This window comes from Hyaena hyaena, unplaced genomic scaffold, assembly GCF_003009895.1.
Source record: "Hyaena hyaena isolate Hyena2069 unplaced genomic scaffold, ASM300989v1 scaffold_652, whole genome shotgun sequence".
Taxonomy (NCBI): Eukaryota; Metazoa; Chordata; class Mammalia; order Carnivora; family Hyaenidae; genus Hyaena; species Hyaena hyaena.
Genome location: NW_024081284.1, coordinates 757504 through 775784, shown reverse-complemented (window position 1 = coordinate 775784; position 18281 = coordinate 757504). Strand labels below are relative to the sequence as shown.

General features: G+C 44.4%; 2 protein-coding genes across 8 annotated transcripts in view; both read left to right on the top strand.

Annotated features, from left to right (window-relative positions):
- The window catches only part of RIPOR2 (RHO family interacting cell polarization regulator 2), a 230348-nt gene extending 224425 nt beyond the window's left edge, over positions 1 to 5923 (top strand). For 4 of the 7 annotated variants that reach the window (XM_039216706.1, XM_039216708.1, XM_039216710.1 and 1 more), the window contains one exon: positions 4219 to 4319. In XM_039216706.1, coding sequence (XP_039072637.1) covers positions 4219 to 4319 — 101 coding nt within the window. Of the gene's footprint in view, positions 1 to 4218 lie in introns of all 7 variants that reach the window. The other 3 variants (XM_039216707.1, XM_039216705.1, XM_039216713.1) reach the window with 1 other exon arrangement.
- Positions 5924 to 9571: 3648 nt separating this feature from the next.
- Positions 9572 to 12351, top strand: ARMH2 (armadillo like helical domain containing 2). The gene is made up of 2 exons (XM_039216723.1): positions 9572 to 9886; positions 11862 to 12351. The coding sequence occupies exons 1-2, from the start codon at positions 9619 to 9621 to the stop codon at positions 12287 to 12289; spliced, it is 696 nt and encodes a 231-aa protein (XP_039072654.1). The 5' UTR covers positions 9572 to 9618; the 3' UTR covers positions 12290 to 12351.
- The last annotated feature ends 5930 nt before the right edge of the window (positions 12352 to 18281 follow it).

Here is an 18281-nt window from a genome sequence, read left to right as displayed (position 1 = left end):
CACACACAGGACGTCACACACAGGACATCATACAGGACGTCACACTCACACAGGGGAGTCACACACAGGGAACATCACAGGACGTCACACACACACAGAGGACATCACACAGAATGTCACACTCACAGGGGAGTCACACACCGGGAACGTCACACTCGCACAGGACGTCACACTCACACAGAGGACATCACACAGGACATCACGCTCACAGGGGAGTCACAGGGAACGTCACACTCACACAGAGGACATCACACAGGACGTCACACTCACAGGGGAGTCACACAGGGAACGTCACAGTCACACAGAGGACATCACACAGGACGTCACACACAGGGGAGTCACACACAGGAAACGTCACACTCACACAGGGGACTTCACACAGGACATCACACTCACATAGGGGAGTCACACACAGAGAACATCACACACAGGACGTCACACTCACACAGGGGAGTCACACACAGGGAACATCACACACAGGACGTCACACACAGAGGACATCACACAGAATGTCACACTCACACAGGGGACCTCACACTCACACAGGGGACATCACACAGGACGTCACACCCACAGGGGAGTCACAGGGAACGTCACACTCGCACAGGACATCACACACAGAGGACATCACACAGGACGTCATGCTCACAGGGGAGTCACAGGGAACGTCACACTCACACAGTGGACCTCACACTCACACAGGGGAGTCACACTCACACAGGACATCACACTCACATAAGGGAGTCACACACAGAACATCACACACAGGACGTCACACACAGAGGACATCACACAGGACATCACACTCACACAGGGGAGTCTCACACAGGGGACCTCACACCCACACAGAGGACATCACACAGGACGTCACACTCACAGAGGACATCACACAGAATGTTACACTCACACAGGGGAGTCACAGGGAATGTCATGCTCACACAGGGGACGTCACACTCACACAAGGGACATCACACACGGGACGTCACGCTCACACAGGACGTCACACTCATGCTCACACAGGGTATGTCACACAGGGTACATCACACTCATGCTCACACGGGATATGTCACACACAAAAGGTGTGCCACACACACAGGGTGCATCACACTCGCACACCGGGTGTGTCACACTCACACAACGTATGTCAGACACACACAGAGTATGAGGAACTGGTCGGTTCCATCTCCCTCCGGTGGCGCCCGCGCCCTGGGGAGCCGTCAGCACTGCAGGGAGGCCGCAGCGTAGCCGTGGGGCCGAAGCAGGGGCGGGCCCTCTAATCCCCTGCTCGCACAGCCTCCCCCTGCCTCTCAGGTTAACCTCTCGTCGCCCTGATGACCGGTGCCCGCCTGAGTCCGGCCACCGGAGAAAAGGAGAGAAGTAGTTCTTGATTCGAGACTAGCCAGATAAACCTTCCCTTCACCTCCCTTTGTAAAGGACCTTTATGCCTTCCGGGGGGCGCAGAGTGGACAGACTCTTCTAATCCTGCGTAAAAACATGAATCCTTGCTGTTTTACTCCTGCAACCACTTTTCCTGTGTAAAAACTATACTTCTAAAAGTCCTCAAATATAATCTGGTCAGTAATACTTGTTGGAAAAAAGCCACCCTGGTTTGTCTACAGTCACTTAAGGCAGAATCTCGTGGCATTTGTAACCACTGTGAAAATCGCATTTGTTGTCAGGTGTTCTTTCTTACAGTTACTGGTTTAATAACACTTCCTTCAGCTGTTGAATGCATCATTCGATGCACAGAAACCCAAGCCAGCGTGTGCTTGTTTAAAGGATAAAACAGTCATTCCTTGGGGCACTTGGGTGGCTCAATCGGTTAAGTGTCCGAGTTCAGCTCAGGTCATGGTCCCACGCTTTGTGGATTTGAGCCCCACGTCGGGCTCAGTGCGGACAGCTCGGATGCTGGAGCCTGCTTCGGATTTTGCGTCTCCCTCTCTCTCTGCCGCTCCCCCTCAAAATAAAAACATTTTTAAAAATGTTAAAAAACAGCTATTTCTTATGGCTGCTTTAGGCAGTTTAATTCCCTAAAATCGTGCCCAGGGTATTATTAGTTTTTACCTCTTTTATCCCATCGTGTTCTGGATGAACACAGAAGGCAAGCCAGGTGTTTGCAAAGCACAGCCCAGCGACGCTTCCCTAACCAGTGTGACCCAGAGAACCTTATCTCTGCCGGATGTCCTGCAAGAGTTGCTTCAGCTGCCCAAACAGTGTCGCCAGGAGTGATGGCACAGCTGCTTCACCCATGAGGCTCCCCCCAGCCCCCATGGCCCCCTCACCACCAGCTCACCGTTCCCAGCACCACCTGCACAGTGGAATCGCCAAGGAGGCTTTAAATATACTCATGCCCAGGGTTCTACTCCCAAAGGTTCTTATTTCATTGGTCTGGGGCGTGCCACCGCGACGGAACCCTGACCCACCTACACTCTGTGGGACTCCAGGGAAGGAACGGAACACCTCTAAATTGGGACATATCCCTGCACAAGCGAGGAACTGGCCGGGTATTCGCTGGTTCTTAAATAGCGTTGGTTAGCCATGGCGTCCGGACTGTGTGCAAGTGGGGAAGGAGCCTGGCTCTGGCCCCCGCCCCTCTGTCTCCCCCTGTCACCACCTGGAAAGGCACTGTGCTTAATGTTTTATAGGTCAGGGCGTTGTGCAAATATTTTGTTTCAAATAAAGGATTCTACTCCAAAGCAATAGAAAGGTAAAAACTACTGAATTAGAGATGAAAAATAGCATTTGCCTCAGAAAAGTCAAGGTATGTAAAAACAATCTACAGAAATCTCTAAAATTTGGTGGCTCTGCCTAGAGAATAGTTTCACTAAGTTCTTATAAATGCAGGTGACTCCCTCCTTTTGTGTCTGATATATTATCGGAAGAATGAAATATACCCTCCAGAAGACAAACTTTTGGTTGATCAAGTGGTTTCCACAGAGGATAATACATGATAAAACCCACAATTGCACTGCTTTTCAAAAACTAACATCAATATATTTCTAGCGTTTCATGAATCTTTTTTTTACTTTTTTTCTTAACGATCTTTTTAATGTTTATTTTTTTGAGAGACAGTGTGTGAGTGGGGGAGGGGCAGAGAGAGAGGGAGACACAGAATCCAAAGCAGGCTCCAGGCTCTGAGCTGTCAGCATAGAGCCCAACACGGGGCCCAAACCCACGAACTGTGAGATCATGACCTGAGCCAAAGTGGGATGCTTAACGGACTGAGCCACCCAGGCGCCCCTCTTAATGAACTTCTGATTGAGCACAACTCATTACCCCCAGCTTGTATTAAATACAGGAAAGCCTGCTTCTTGTCACTAGTTCTCTGTGACTTTTCCCCCATTTCCTAATCATTGTTTTAAATAGGCAAAATGGAATGGAATGTTCAGATAATTTGCAAATATGTGTTGGCTGTTCGAGATGGTACTGCTGACAGACGTCACCTAGTTACTGGCTGGTAGATGGCATCACCCCATGTGTCCAAGGCCAAGGGCTATTTTTTATCTAAAGTTTGAAAGCCAATATTAGACTTTTATAAAAGACCCTTTTAGATATGTCAATATATATATAAGTAAAAGTTTATGTCAGTTTATAAAAAAGTAAAAGTTATACCAAAGTTCAATGCTTTGAAGTCAGGGGCCAGCCCTACTGAAATCCCTAACACACTTAAAATATAATCCATATGATTTCTCAGGAAGAAATTTATTGTGTGAAATTATTGCCATTAAAATGCCAGTGGGACTTCGACTGTTCCACACCCTGACGTTATTTTCATCTCTGACATTAACTCGAAAGTCCTCGGTTGTTCTACAAAGGAAAAAAGAGACAAACCAAAAAATGACTCTTAACCTGAGAGAACACACTGATGGTTACAGAGGGGAAGTGGGTGGGGGAAATCAGTGAAGGGGATTAAGAGCACACTTATCTTGATGAGCACAGGGTTATGTGTGGAGTTGTTGAATCACTGAATTGTACACCTGAAACTAATATAACACTGTGTTCACTACAGTGGAATTTTTTTTAAGTATAAAAAAATGTTCTTGGTTCCACTAAACATTACCTAGGAAACAACATAATTAAGAATAACAGAAGATGACTTTCCTTACTAAAGTTAACAAAACATAGCAATCCACTCCCAAACAACTGGTATCAATTTGTTATCCTGAGTGATGAATAAGAAAGTTAAACTGCTGTTTATTTTTGATGTTCTGTGCACAGGAGAAGATGGACGGCTGGCGTATGAACAGCTGGACAAATTTCCTCGAGACAGTGTTAACGTCGCAGGGCGACATGGGGCTGAAGTCGCCACGGCCTTTTAAGGAGCTCTGCCTAACAGCTGTCTTAATAAATGGCCCTGTTCATGAAGATGGTGCTGGGATTTAGCAGGAATGTTTAAAACCTGAAGAGTTCCACTTAGGTTGTCTGGAAACGTAAGATGGTACAGATAGAATTCAAAGTCGAGTACCTCTCTGTTTTCCCTTTGGCCAGTAGAATAGGGCTGTGTATGACTCCGTAGATTACAATGTCAACTGAGTCTGACAGTACTTAGTAAAAGAGTCTATTTTATCTCCTACGTATGGAATTTTAAAACAGCCATCTTTGTACTTTTTTGGGAGTTCTTCTCTAAGCCTGAAGTCGTCACGTGATACTTTGATGCCTATCATCCACCTTGTGGTGTTTCTCTGTCGGGTCCTGAGGGTCGAGTGGCCCCACCAGCTACCTAATTTTACCTTAAATGGAAAGCACAAGAAAGAATTTCTTCAAATAAAGGTTTACCTGCAGGACTTGGTAAAATGACACATTGTAAGAGTTTAACATTTTTTTAACTTCATTTTCCCCCCCAAGCCTCCACTACTGCTTTTGTTTCTTTTCTCCATCCCGACACTTCCCAAAGCACGTTTCCGTGGTGGTTGGAAGACAGGTAGGTGACTAAGGACTACCTTATTGAGGGGACACCCGTACTCCTTAAAAGAAGACATTCAAAGTTGAAGCTTTTTTGAACAAGAGCCATTTTTTTTTTTTATGATACTTTTACAACAGAGGTATTTTGCTGCTAAGACAAATCAAAACCAAAAGTTGTGGACTCAGAAAGCTCTGATGCTCTTTGGAGTTCTCAGAAAGTAGAACAGGGAACCTGCAGAGGAGACTCACAAGTGGTCCTTAGAGGAAGAAGCAAGCCCGGAGGAACGAGGGGCTTGCTGCCCCAGAGAAGTCACTCGTCGCTGGGTGGGACCTCTTGGCCAAATAGTTAGAACAACAGCCCCCCCCTTACTGCTTCTGCATCAGGGCAGCAAGTCAACTAAATAAACTACAAGACCACTCGCTAGCTCCTACTAACTTTCCTTCCTCTTAGGAGTGTACACGGTGGGGGCTGCCAAGATACCAGAATGTGTGAGTGTGATTCAAACTGGAAAATCAACTATTCTGGATGTGTTTGTATCAAATATTTAGGTGTCGTTTTAAATATTTACATTTTAGCAAGACCTTTAACAACAACTCTTATTCCATTTTAAAGTAAAAATTGTTTGCCAGGCTTCCTGGCAAATAGTCCTTTCAACTGTGAAGTTACAATGTGTATATATATCTGTATATTTATAAATATTATATATATGCATATATCCTTCATTTTAAAGGTACATTGTACAGTCTGTAGGTAGCATGTATAGTCGGTAGCCTATAGTCTCTGTTCAATGGTTGAAATGATTCTTTTTATAGAAAATCAAATCACAAGTGTTAGAGTTTTGTTAGTTTCGTTTTTGTTTTCTAATTTTTTGAATATTGCATGAGTAATTAATTCCCTATCTTTTGTATTCATTTCTGCATTTTATTTTTGCTCGGAGAGTGTGCCTTTAGTTTTGTGGCATTTGTATTCATCACTCTTTCAATCATGTAAGTTAAAATAAAAATTATTTTTGAATTATTACTCTTATGCACAGAGTCTGCTCTGTTTTTCACTTGCCCTTCTTAAACTGGCATTTCCACAGCACAGTACGCCTCATTTTGCAACTTGAATTTCTTATCTTGAAATTCCTTCACTTGAAAGATTTGTTGTAAAGCTAATTGGAGAAAAAGAGCTGTGTTTCAGAATTGTGGTATCTGAGCAGAGACCACGAGCCCCTTCGGGATGCTAAGGGCCCTCATTTATTTGTGTGTTCCCAGCCCGCACCCCACCTGTGCCATCACAGACGCTTCACCCCCACGTTCGACTGGGAGAGAAGTATTCACCCACTGACATTATTAAATATCGGTGATTTCTTTACCTGAGTCAGTAGGGAAAAAATTGTCCTATAAGGAAGGTTTATTGCTACGCTGTTTAACCGAATTGCCTTCCTTAACTTCACAAGAGGGTAAGGAAAATTGTAAACCCCAGCTTGGCAGAAAACACCAGCACTTCTTACTGTATCCGAAAAGCAAATTAGTCAAATGGAAAAAAATATTTTTATCCCTGAAGTTTTCCTGGAGAGAATATCTCTTCTTAAACCAATATTCTCTTGTGTTTGAGAAATGCTAAGTATACTTTGTGTGAGAAACAAATCATTTGCTAAAAAACCTGATCTCTAACTTCTCACTTATTCAAAAAGTTTTTCTTTCTCTATTTATCTGCATACTTACTGTGAATAAGGTATATCCCGCGACTGTTCTCACACTGCAGATACAGCAGGAAGGAAAAACAAAAGACCTAAAAACCTCTGCCCTCACAGGCTCGTATTCTGATGAGGGGAGACAAGACAGGGAAGGCATCACACTTGTACAAGGTTGGGGACAGGAGCAGTGACATGGCAAAGGTCACAAGTTTGAAGAGGGTGTCCGGGGAAGGCCTAACAAAATTCCAACCTGAGGAACTGAGGGGTCCACCATGTGAAGATCTCCGGGAAGAAGAGGTAACCATAAATACGGGGACCTTGAAAAAGAGCCGTGCTTGGGGTTTTCGATTTTCTAGCAGACACTACTTACTTTTAAATTCTTTTCTGGTAGACACATTTTAAAAAGTAAAAAGAATAGGGGAAGTTAACTTTAATAATACATTTTGGGGGGTGCCTGGGTGACTCAGTCGGTTAAGCATGCAACTCTTGATTCCAGCTCCCGTCACGATCTCACGGTTAGGAAGTTTGAGCCCCTGCATTGGGCTCCACACTGATGATGCAGAGCCTGCTTGGGATTCCCTCTCTCCCTGCCTCTCACTTTGTCCCTCCCACTGTGAGATCGTGACCTGCGCCAAAATCAAGAGTCGGACACTGACTGAGCCACCCAGGCAACTTCATTCTTTTTTTTTCATACCAAATCTTCAAAATCCAGCATGTGGCTTATACTTACAGCACATGTCAATTCAGATGAGTCACACTCATGTGCTGCAAACTACATGTGGCTACGGTGCTGCCCGATGCGTGTCCGCGGGTCCCAGTTGTCCCACTGAGAATCCTAGATGGCCTATACGTGCACACACATGTGCTCACATACACGCATGCACACGTGTATGGATACAGGGTGCCAAGCATGGATGACGTTTGTCATGGCTCTTTCAGGCTCTTCTCATGTAGAACAGTAGCCTCTCTCCCTTTTCTTGAGCTTCCCTATCTTGATATATTTGAAGAGTACAGGCAAGCACATTTTGTAGAATGTCCCGGATTTGGACAGGGGGTCCAAATTTCTACATTGGAAATGAGATGAGAGACAAATAAAAGCCAAGGGCGAATCCAAAAATTTCAGCCGGAACCACTGGAAGGATCTGCCACCATCTTCCAAGACAGCGAAACTGACCAGGCGCTGGCTGGGAGAGGAAGACCGCCAGTCCTGATTCGGACATGTTACATTCGAGGAGCCATGTAGACATCCAAATGGATGGCTATCGAGTTGGCAACAATGTGTTTGGAGTTCAGGTGAGAAATCTAGTTAAAAATACAAAACTGGGGAGGGGGGTGCTCAGTTGGTGGGAAGGTGTGACTCTTGATCTTGGGGTTGTGAGTTCAAGCCCCATGTTGGTATAGAGATTGCTTAAAAAATAAAGTGTGAAATATGAGGTGCATGGGTGGCTCAATCAATTGAGCATCTGACTCTCCATCGCGGCTCAGGTCATGATCTAATGTTTGTGAGTTTGAGCCCCACCTCGGGCTCTGAGCTGACAGCATGGAGCCTACTTGGAACTCACTCCCCCTTTCTCACTGCCCCTCCCCTACTTGCTCTGTCTCTCAAAATAAATAAATTGTTTAAATAAAAAATAAAATGTTAATATATATATATATATATATATATGGGTCTTCAGCATACGGATGGCACTTAAAGCCATGAGACTGGTTTATTTCCTCTAGGACGTGTAGATCAAAACAAAGAAGAGCTGTAAGGAACAGCCTTGAGACACCCCAATATTTAGAGGTCATAGACAGGAGGAACCAGCAACGGAAAACGGAGGGTGGCAAGCAGGAGAAAATGGAGTGTGACGCCTTAGAAGCTGTTTGCTAGGCGAATCAAGTGTTTTGAGGAAACAGGAGTATCACATGCTGAGGACTGAGAACTGGACTCAGCAGGATGAAGGTCATCAGTGACCCTGTAGAGCGATTTTAATAGATTCTTGGGTGTGAAGTATCTCTTTGGAGTCCATCCAAGAGAGGGTGCAAGAATATTTGAAACGCTAAGTGTTGCAACTCTTTGAAAAGTTCTTGGTGCCTGGGTGGCTCAGTCAGTTGAGCGTCCGACTTCGGCTCAGGTCATGATCTCACATTTCACGGGTTCGAGCCCTGTGTCGGGCTCTGTGCTGACAGCTCAGAGCCTGGAGCCTGTTTCGGGTTCTGTGTCTCTCTCTCTCTCTGCCCCTCCCCTGCTCATGCTCTGTCTCTCTCTCAAAAATAAACAAACATTAAAAACAAAGTTTTGATATGAACAGGAGCAGAGCAATAACTTGGTGGAGGGATTCTATGAGGTCAAGAGAGTGTTGTATTTTTTTTTTTTTAATGAGAAGAAGTACAGCCTACTTGTTGATGTGAAAAGGATCCAGTCAACATGGAAAACTTGGTTAAGGCAAGGGAAGAATTGCAGGGTGCTGTCTGTGAGTGGGACAAGTCATGAAACGTACTGCAGGAATGGAGACGGGCCCACGAGAGCAGGACACTTGGAGTCTATGTGCGTGTGCGCTCACGGAGACAGGTAGACGCGATGAGAGGCAACCATGCCTCCCGTCGACAGCTTCTATTTCCTCAGCAAAACAGGATCAACGTAGGACGTCCATGATGATGTGGAGGAAATCTCTGATTCCATGACAAATAAGCAGAACAGGCACGATGCTGTGGAAGGGAATTCAGAACGGACTGGAATACGCCAAGGAGGACAGGCAAGTCCCCGTAGATCCTGTGCAAGCAGAGGGGCGAGGGCGGGATCGCACCCAGCGTGCGAGAGGAGAGGCCAGTGCGGTTGACGCTGAGAGTCCGTGTGTAAGTGAACTTGGTTTGGCTGAAACTGTAGAAGGCCTTCGATGCCGGCCTGAAGAATGGAGGCCTCCGTTGCTTGCCCCTGACTTGTGGATTCCATTCTCCGGTGTCGCTAAGAGATGCGCCCAGAGTTCTAGACTGTGAACCTTGGCAGCCACAGCACAAGCGTAACTGGAGCACCGCAGGCCTTTCTCGCGCAATGGCTAAGACACGAACTTCCTGTGCACGGTTTTGGACTCAGATCTATCACTATTTTGTGAGGCTGTACCGGCGCCTCCAGAAGTTCTGGAATGTCACTGTGAAGCACTTTTTCATTAAGAAGAAGGAAGAAGAAGAAATCCCTTCGGTTGACAGTATTTTTCACAAAGAAAAATTCGTGGTGCTCGGTCGAATATTGAAGAATCAATCTCTAGCCGTTGAGAAGAGGGCTCAGGCTGCATATAGAATCGGACTGTTGGCCTTCACGGGTACAGATTTATTTTTTCGTTTTTAATGTTTATTCATTTTTGAGAGACAGAGACAGAGTGTGAGCAGAAGGGCAGAGAGAGAGGGAGGCACAGAATCCGAAGCAGGCTCCAGGCTCCAGGCTGTCAGCACAGAGCCCAACAGGGGCCTTGAACTCATGAGCCAGGAGATCATGACCTGACGTGAGGTCAGGTGCTTAAGCAACGGAGCCACCCAGGTGGCCCATGCCGGTATTGATTTAACCAGCTGTGCTAACACAGGTCTTTCAAAACCTTTTTGCTTGTTGTAACACTCTAAGTGATTTTCATAACTCTGGTCTTAAGATTCCAATAACTTTTCCTTTGCCTAAATTTTTAGTTTTTTGTCTTTCTACCATCAAAGATATTTACTAATCATTTTCTCCTGAAGGAGCTCATGTTTTAAAAGAATGTGTCCATCCGCTAGATTCTGCTCCTGAAATCATTAGTGCACTATATGCTAACTAACTTGGATGTAAATTTAAAAATAATTAGGGGTTAAGTGTCCAACTTTGGCTCAGGTCATGATCTCACGGTTCGTGGGTTTGAGCCCCACGTTGGGCTCTGTGCTGACAGCTCAGAGCCTGGAGCCTGTTTCAGATTCTGTATCTCCCTCTCTCTCTGACCCTCCCCTGCTCACGCTGCCTCTCTCTCTCTCTCTCTCTCTCTCTCTCTCTCTCAGAAATAAATAAAACATTAAAAATTTTTTTTAAAAAGGAAAGACACTTGAGGTATTAGTGAAGAGCAATTGCTAATGTATATTTGGCCAGAAAATTAAGTGGTTAACTGCTCAAACATCCACCACTCTAATGACTATCAGGTTTAAACTCACTCCACTTTTTTTTCCAGTGATTTTCAGGATATGTGATGAAATTTTATACATTATCTTCAACAGCACGTCTCTTGATTAGAAGCTCTGGCTGGTAGCTATAAATCTCTTTGACAGACCCATGTCTTTTTTAATGGGTTGCCTTGATGTAATTCGATAGACTAAATTTTTCACAGAATGACATCCCTGAGCGAAAACATTTACCGTTTTCAAGGACCAAGGGGTCCTAGGTGCCAGAATGGGTGAGAGCCACTGGCATGGAGCTACAAGGAAGACAGGGGACTCCCGTGTGAAGGAAGTGTAAATGGTGTCCGCCACCTGAGAAATTTCCCTGTATAGCTTTGTTCATCATTTGGGGGAAGAGCTGGTTAGTTATAAAAGAGTCAGAATTCTTTAACTTGATGGTATATAGCCTTAGCCTTACTTATACTGGTGGAAGGCAGGGAAAGATTAACATTGGCTAGAACAGCCTCGGGTCCATGGGACTGTGGTAGCGCCACTAAGGGAAATCCAAGCCAGGTCAAACCCCCAGTGGCTAGAATCTGGCCAGGTAGGCCAGCCCCCCCTCACCCGCTGAAGAGTTTTCGTCCAATGTTTTCTTGGCTAGTACCGTCTTAGGGTTTGAGATTTGAACAAGGGCGATCCGGGGTTCAGGTACAGGAGGAAAGTAGAGTCTAGGTCCAGGTTGGGTCAGCAACCAAAGCAAGGACCATCTTGTAAGGTCATGTTGGTCCCAGAGCTGGGAAATGAGACGTCAGAGAGAACGGGATAGCAAGGCACAGCTCCTGAGAAACCTCTTACGAGTTAGATCCTGGCTTTGCGGGAAGTGTTTTGATTTTCCATTTTGTTTGTCTATTCGTCTTGAAATACTGACTCCTAGGTGCCTGAATAAAGGAGCCAGGGAGAAGCCTTTGGGCAGGCAGGAGATTGCCAGGGCTTTTCACAGTTTTTGCTCATCAACACACTTTTTCGTGTTCACAGCAGCGCACCAGGAGGAGAAAAGGAGAAAGGAAAAGTCAGAGAAGCCGAAGCGTCAGTGTAGGCAAAGGGAACGTGGACACATCAGCGTTCCAATGTCACCAGCTCCTAGATGTACCAAATACTTCTGAAATGCAAATACTTCTTTTCCAGGAGGCCCCACTGCTGGGAAATATGCGGCAGAGCACATGAAAGAAGTAGCCAACTTGTTGCAAAATCACCAGATGGCCCAGAAAGTAAAGATCCTGCTGCTGCAGAGTGTAGCCTGCTGGTGCTACCTGGATCCCGTGAGCCAGAAGAAAGCCAAGCATTTCAAGTTTATCCCGATCCTCACGGAGATCTTTGAGGACAAAGTCGATTCTGGCATCAGGAGTGAAACCAACAGGAGCCTCCTTGTTAAATTCTGGGCTTGCTACGCGCTCTCCGTCATGACGTGCAATAACTTGTCCTGCACAAAGGAGCTGAGAGACTGCACTAATCTGAAATATCATTTGCAAATACTGGCGAGTGAGAATTGGTCTGGGTGGCCTGAGAATTTTGCAGAGGTGCTGTATTTCCTCATCGGTTTTCACAGGAATTAATTTTTGTAAAGGAAGCTACAGTTGCATTAGCTGGAAAACTGAAATAAACAATAACGAGTCGAGACGGTAAAGTGTTTTCTTTTAGGCGGTTGAAAAATCCTCTCTCAACTGTCATGGTGACCGAAATAACCAAACGTATGAAGAGCATTGCTGTTTAAAATGACCTCATAGAGGGGCGGCCAGGGTGGCTCGGTTGGTTGAGCATCCCACTCTCCATTTCATCTCAGGTCATGATCTCACGTTTCGGGAGTTCGAGCCCCACATTGGGCTCTAAGCTGACAGCATGGAGCCTGCTTGGGTTTCTCTCTCCCTCTCTCCCTGCCCCTCCCCTGCTTGTGCTGTCTCTCTCTCTCTCTCTTTAAATAAGTAAATAAACGTTAAAAAAAATTTTAATAAAAATTAAATGACCTCATAAAATATAAGTTCATAAAATGGGGATTCAGTGAATGATGTTACCTACGCGACCGTTAGGAACAAAGTTGTGTTTGGCGGGTTATCAGATAACATTACTACAAGGCGCCTAGAAATGCCGAATCCTAACCTCACCCACCGCCACCCTAGTAGTGGACATGCCCCACCTGCACCCTTTCAGCCCTGACTGTCTCAGTGCCGATCTGCCAGCTGCCACCACTTCAGCTGAGAGGGTTTCCTGGCCACCAGCACATGAACCTGTTGCAGGTCAGCTGGGAGTTCAGGGCAATTAACACTCAATAAAACGGCAACTTCACTCCACTGGTAGAACTCCGGATGGAGACGGGGGTGCTGTGTGTTCAGACACCTAGAGACAGCCTACAGGTAAGCTCTCGGGTTTTCCTACAAAGACGCGCACAATCCCTATGTTACCAGCTAGGGAATAAGTAGCAGAAACCCTGCACTTGACTTCCGTGCCCCCCAGTCTCATTAAAAGCTTGATTGCAGAGGGGCGCCTGGGTGGCTTAGTCGGTTGAGCGTCCGACTTTCGCTTAGGTCATGATCTCGCGGTTCGTGGGTTCGAGCCCCGCGTCGGGCTCTGTGCTGACTGCCAGCTCAGAGCCTGGAGCCTGTTTCAGTCTGTGACTCCCTCTCTCTCTGACCCTCCCCTGCTCACGCTGTCTCTCTCTCTCTCTCCTAGAAATAAATAAAACATTAAAAAAAAAAGCTTGATTGCAGAAAGTGATACTGATCTCAAGTGCCTAAAAGCCCACGAGCAGTTGCCTCTGGCTTACGTCGCAGCCATCGGAGGTTGAATTTTTCACCTTTTTCACACACTGGCTCTGACTGAGCTGTGCCTCAGTGTGATGTGAAAAAGGCGGTGCAGGTCTATGATCCCGGCTGGTATTTCTCATAGGAGTGCTGATCACGCCACGTGGATTCATGGGGCACACGTGCTCTCATGTTAAACCAGAGAAAGTTGTGTTCCGCTGAGCTGCTGTATGTTCTCCTCCTTTGTGGATTTGGGGAAGGCAGCTTTTCTCAAACTAGAATCCTATTTATGGTGGTAGATTAAGGGTTGGAAATTGGAAGTCTCATTTAGAGACTGGGTCATGGTCAGAAATTACTTTTTGTTAGTGCTTCTTATTTTATTATTTTTTGAAGTTTATTTAGTTTTTGAGAGTGAGAGAGTGAGAACCAGCAGGGAAGGGGTAGAAAGAGAGAGAGACAGAAGTGGGCTCTCTGCTGTCAGCACGAATGTGGGGCTGGAACTCACAAACTATGAGATCACGACCTGAGCTGAAGTAGGATGCTTAACTGACTGAGCCACCCAGGCGCCTCTGTTCATGCTTTTTAAATTAAATTTTAATAATAATTTCTAAGGAATACATGAACATACTTTAAAAAGTCAAATAATGCAAGGACTCTGACCAAGAAACAGCAGTCCTTGAATGCCCTCCTGATTCACACTCCCAGAGACAACCGTTTGAATTCTTTCGGCTGTTTCTTCTGGGTTGTTTGTTTGTTTGGGTTTTTTTGTTTTGTTTATTTCCATAGGTCTAAATAGTTCACCTACATTGCTACTTTTTCCCCCCAATTTTAGGTAATTTTCTTTTTACCTAATATGACAGTTAAGGTCTTGAGGTTCCGACCCTGTTCCTTGCTGGGGTCTCTTCTTCCTCCCTTAATACATAATCATGCCACAGTTGTTCATGAAAATAACAGCCATACTTCAATGTTTTTCGTAACTAAGTAGTATCGCGTCATATCATTTCCTTCCTCCTACAACTCTGTTTTCCCTGGAGTCTGGCTCCTTTGTTTTATTGCTTAGTCTCATTCATGGATTCCCATCTCCATAGCGGCTCAACCACTCAAGAGTTGCCCGTTGAGTGAGCGTTTCCCCCTGAAGCCAGCCCCCACCCTGGATTTTTCCATGCTCATTTTCCCATCTGCACCTGCCACCTGGCTAACGAATATTCTAGGATTTCCCTTCACCACTGGGGATCCCCTCTCTCTCTCCATGTTGCACCCTCCATTTCCCACTTACCACTGAGTTCCTTTTTCTGGTTCACTCCCACAGCTGAATTTGGAGCAGGTTTTCCACTAGTTTCCTCAGAAAGAATGAAGAGGAGGTTAATTTTTGGAGACCTGTCATTTCCAACGATGTGTTTATTTTTCTCATGTGGTCATCAGACGTCAGCATGCCTTTGACCCTGGAGGAGCAGCAGAGAACATCAAACCCCTGACTCATCAGAAGGCAAGAGCCAGGCTGAGCACATTCAGTTTATTCGTCCCAAAGCCTACAGTCAGTGAGGCCACTCACCTCTACTGAGACAGGAGTGTTCAGGACGGGAGTTTCACACCCCTGGAAGAAAATATCAGATTTAGAGTCTTTTTAAATGTTTTTCCTTTTTTTTAGAGACCAAGAGAGACAGAGGACAAGCAGGGGAGGGGCAGAGAGAGAGGGAGACCCAGAACCCGAAGCCGCTCCAGGCCCTGAGCTGCCAGCGCACAGCCCAACGCAGGGCTCAAACTCACAAACCAAGAAATCATGACCTGAGCCCAAGTCAGATGCTTAACTGCCTGAGCCCCCCAGGCGCCCTGAAAACACCAGATTTAGAAAAGAAGCAGGCTCCCCTGTATCTTTCCAGAGGTATTCTATCTGTACACAAGAAAAGTACATATATTCCTTTTCTTAGTCTTTTTTGTTTTAACATATAGTAGAGTTTTATTTGCACCAGTATTTTTTTTCTGGTGTTCACCTCTTTTTAAATTGAAGTATAATTAACATGCAATATTATATTAGCTTCAGGTACACGATATAATGATTCAACAATTCTATATATTACTCACTGCTCATTGTGACAGGTGTACTCTTTTTTTTTTTAAGTTTATTTATTTTAAGAGAGAGCACAGAATGTGAGTGGGGGAGGGGCAGAGAGAGAAAGACATCCCAAGCAGGCTTCACATTGTCAGCACTGAGTCTGATACGGGGCTCAAATCACTAACCATGAGATCATGTCCTGAGCCGAAATCAAGAGTCGGACACCTAACCAGCCGAGCCGCCCAGGCGTCCCATGATAAGTGTATCTATTTCACTCATCACCCCCCAACCCCCACCTTTTCTCTGGCAACCACCAGCGTGTTTTCTGTATTTAAGAGTCTGTTTTGAGTCTCATTTTTTGTTTTTTTGTTTGTTTCTTGAATTCCACATGAGTGAAATTATATGGTATTTGTCCTTCTCTGACTTATTTCACTTAGCATTACACCCTCTGGGTGCATCCATGCTGTTCCCAACGTCAAGAGCTCATGCTGTTTTATGACTAATATTCCATTATCTATATGCCTATATCTATATCATGTCTATCTATACCTCTCATGTCTTTATCCACTCATCTATATCTATATATCTATAATCTTCATCTATATCTATACCCTCTATCCCACATTTTCTTAATCCACTCATCTATCTGTGAACACTTGGGCTGCTTTCATATCTTGGCTATTGTAAATAATGCTGCAATAAATAGAGGGGTGTATATATCTTTTCAAATTAGTGTTTTCGTTTTCTTTGGGTCAATATCTAGTAATGGAATTACTGGATCATATGGTTAACTTCCATTTTTTACTTTTTGAGGAGCCTCCATGCTGTCTTCCCATGGTATCTGCACCAACTTACATTTCTACCAACAGTGTACAAAGGTTCCTTTTTCTCCACTTCCTTGCCAACACTTGTTATTTCTTGTGTTTTTTATTTAAGCCATTCTAACAGGTATAAAACCATCTATCATTGCAGTTTTAATTTGCATTTCTCTGGTGATGAGTGATGTTGAGCATCTTTTCATGTGTCTGTTGGTCATTTGTATGTCTTCTTTGGAGAAATGTCTATTCAGGTCCCCTGCCCATTTTTTTATTGGTTTTTTTTGTTTTTTGTTTTTTGGTTTTTTTTGGTTTTGGTAGTTGTAGAAGTTCTTTATATAGCTTAAATATTAACCTTTTATGGGATATGTCATTTGCAAATATCTTCTCCCATTCAGTAGGTTGCCTTTCTGTTTTGTTGATGGTTTCCCTCACGGTCCAGAGGCTTTTTAGTTTGTTTTAGTCCCAATATAGTAATTTTGCTTTTGTTTCCTTTGCCTCAGTAGACCTATCTAGAAAAGTGTTTCTACGGCTGATGTCAAAGAAATCACTGGCTATGTTTTCTTCTACAAGTTTGATGGTTTCAGGTCTCACAGGTAAGTTTATAATCCATTTTGAGTTTATTTTTGTGTATGGTGTAAGGAAGGGGTCCAGCTTCATTCTTTTCCATGCTGCTGTACACTTTTCCCAGCACCATTTATAGGAGAGATTGTCTTTTCGCCTTGTATGTTGCTTGCTTCCTTTGTCCTAAATTGACCATAAAAGTGTGGGTTCATTTCTGGTATCTCTATCCTGTTCTACTGACCTGTATGTCTACTTTTGTGCCTGGACCACACTGCTGGGATTACTACACCTTTGCTGTGTATCTTGTAATCTGAGATGATGATACCTCCAGGTTTGTTCCTCCTTTTCAAGATAGTTTTGTCCATACAGGGTCTTTTGTAGTTCACACAACTTTTAGGACGGCTTATTCTAGTTCTGTGAAAAATGGGGTTATACCTACCAATACTTTATCTTGCTCTTTGTTTTATACCTTAAAGAGTTTCTTCATTCTTTCCTGCTTCAGAGTATTCCATTGTACGACTGAACAAGAATTTATATAACCAGGCTTGAAGTGTAGACATTTAGGTTATTCCCTGTCTTTTGATAGTTCAAACTTGTGATGAGTAAGGTTTTTTTTTAAAAAAATTTAATGTTTATTTTTGAGAGAGAGACAAACAGACAGAGTGTGAGCAGGGAGGGGCAGAGAGACACACACACACACACACACACACACACACACACACACACACACACGCAGAATGTGAAGCAGGCTCCAGGCTCTGAGCCGTCAGCACCGTGCCTGATGTAGGGCTCGATGTGGGGCTTGAACTCATGAACTGAGAGACCATGACCTCAGCCGAAGTCAGGCCCTTAGCCCACTGAGCCACCCAGGCACCCCATGAATAAGTTTAAATATAGATCGTTTCACACATGTGGGAGCATATCCGTGGAATACATTTCTAGAAATGGGATTGCTTAACAATACTATTTTTTTGTTGTTGTTTTTAAGTTTCCTTCTGTGCCCTGTTTCATCACTTTTCCTTTGTCTTCTTTGGACTATTAGCTGTCTCATCAGTGTGACATTATGTCTTTATAGATTACTGTCATATTTTTTTGTTTTTTCATCTTTGTATTTCGGCATCCAGTTCAGAACCTGCACATTTAAGGGATTCAGACTCATTCTAGAGGAACAAGTAGCTAAAGTACATATACAGGACTTATAGTCATGAATATAAATTTATTTATTTTTTTTATTTATTTATTTATTAGATTTTAGTTTGCTAATGTTTAGTGCAATACTGGTTTCTGGAGTAGAATTCAGTGATTCATCACTTACAACACTCAGTGCTCATCACAAGTGTCTGACTTAGTACCTATCACCCATTTATTTTATTTATTT

Bases quoted from the DNA above. Each gene is read 5' to 3' on its own strand.
- ARMH2 (XM_039216723.1), top strand. From the start codon at position 9,619: ATGGCTAAGACACGAACTTCCTGTGCACGGTTTTGGACTCAGATCTAT. The intron at 9,887-11,861 runs GTACAGATTTAT...CTTCTTTTCCAG, and splicing joins CGGACTGTTGGCCTTCACGG to GAGGCCCCACTGCTGGGAAA.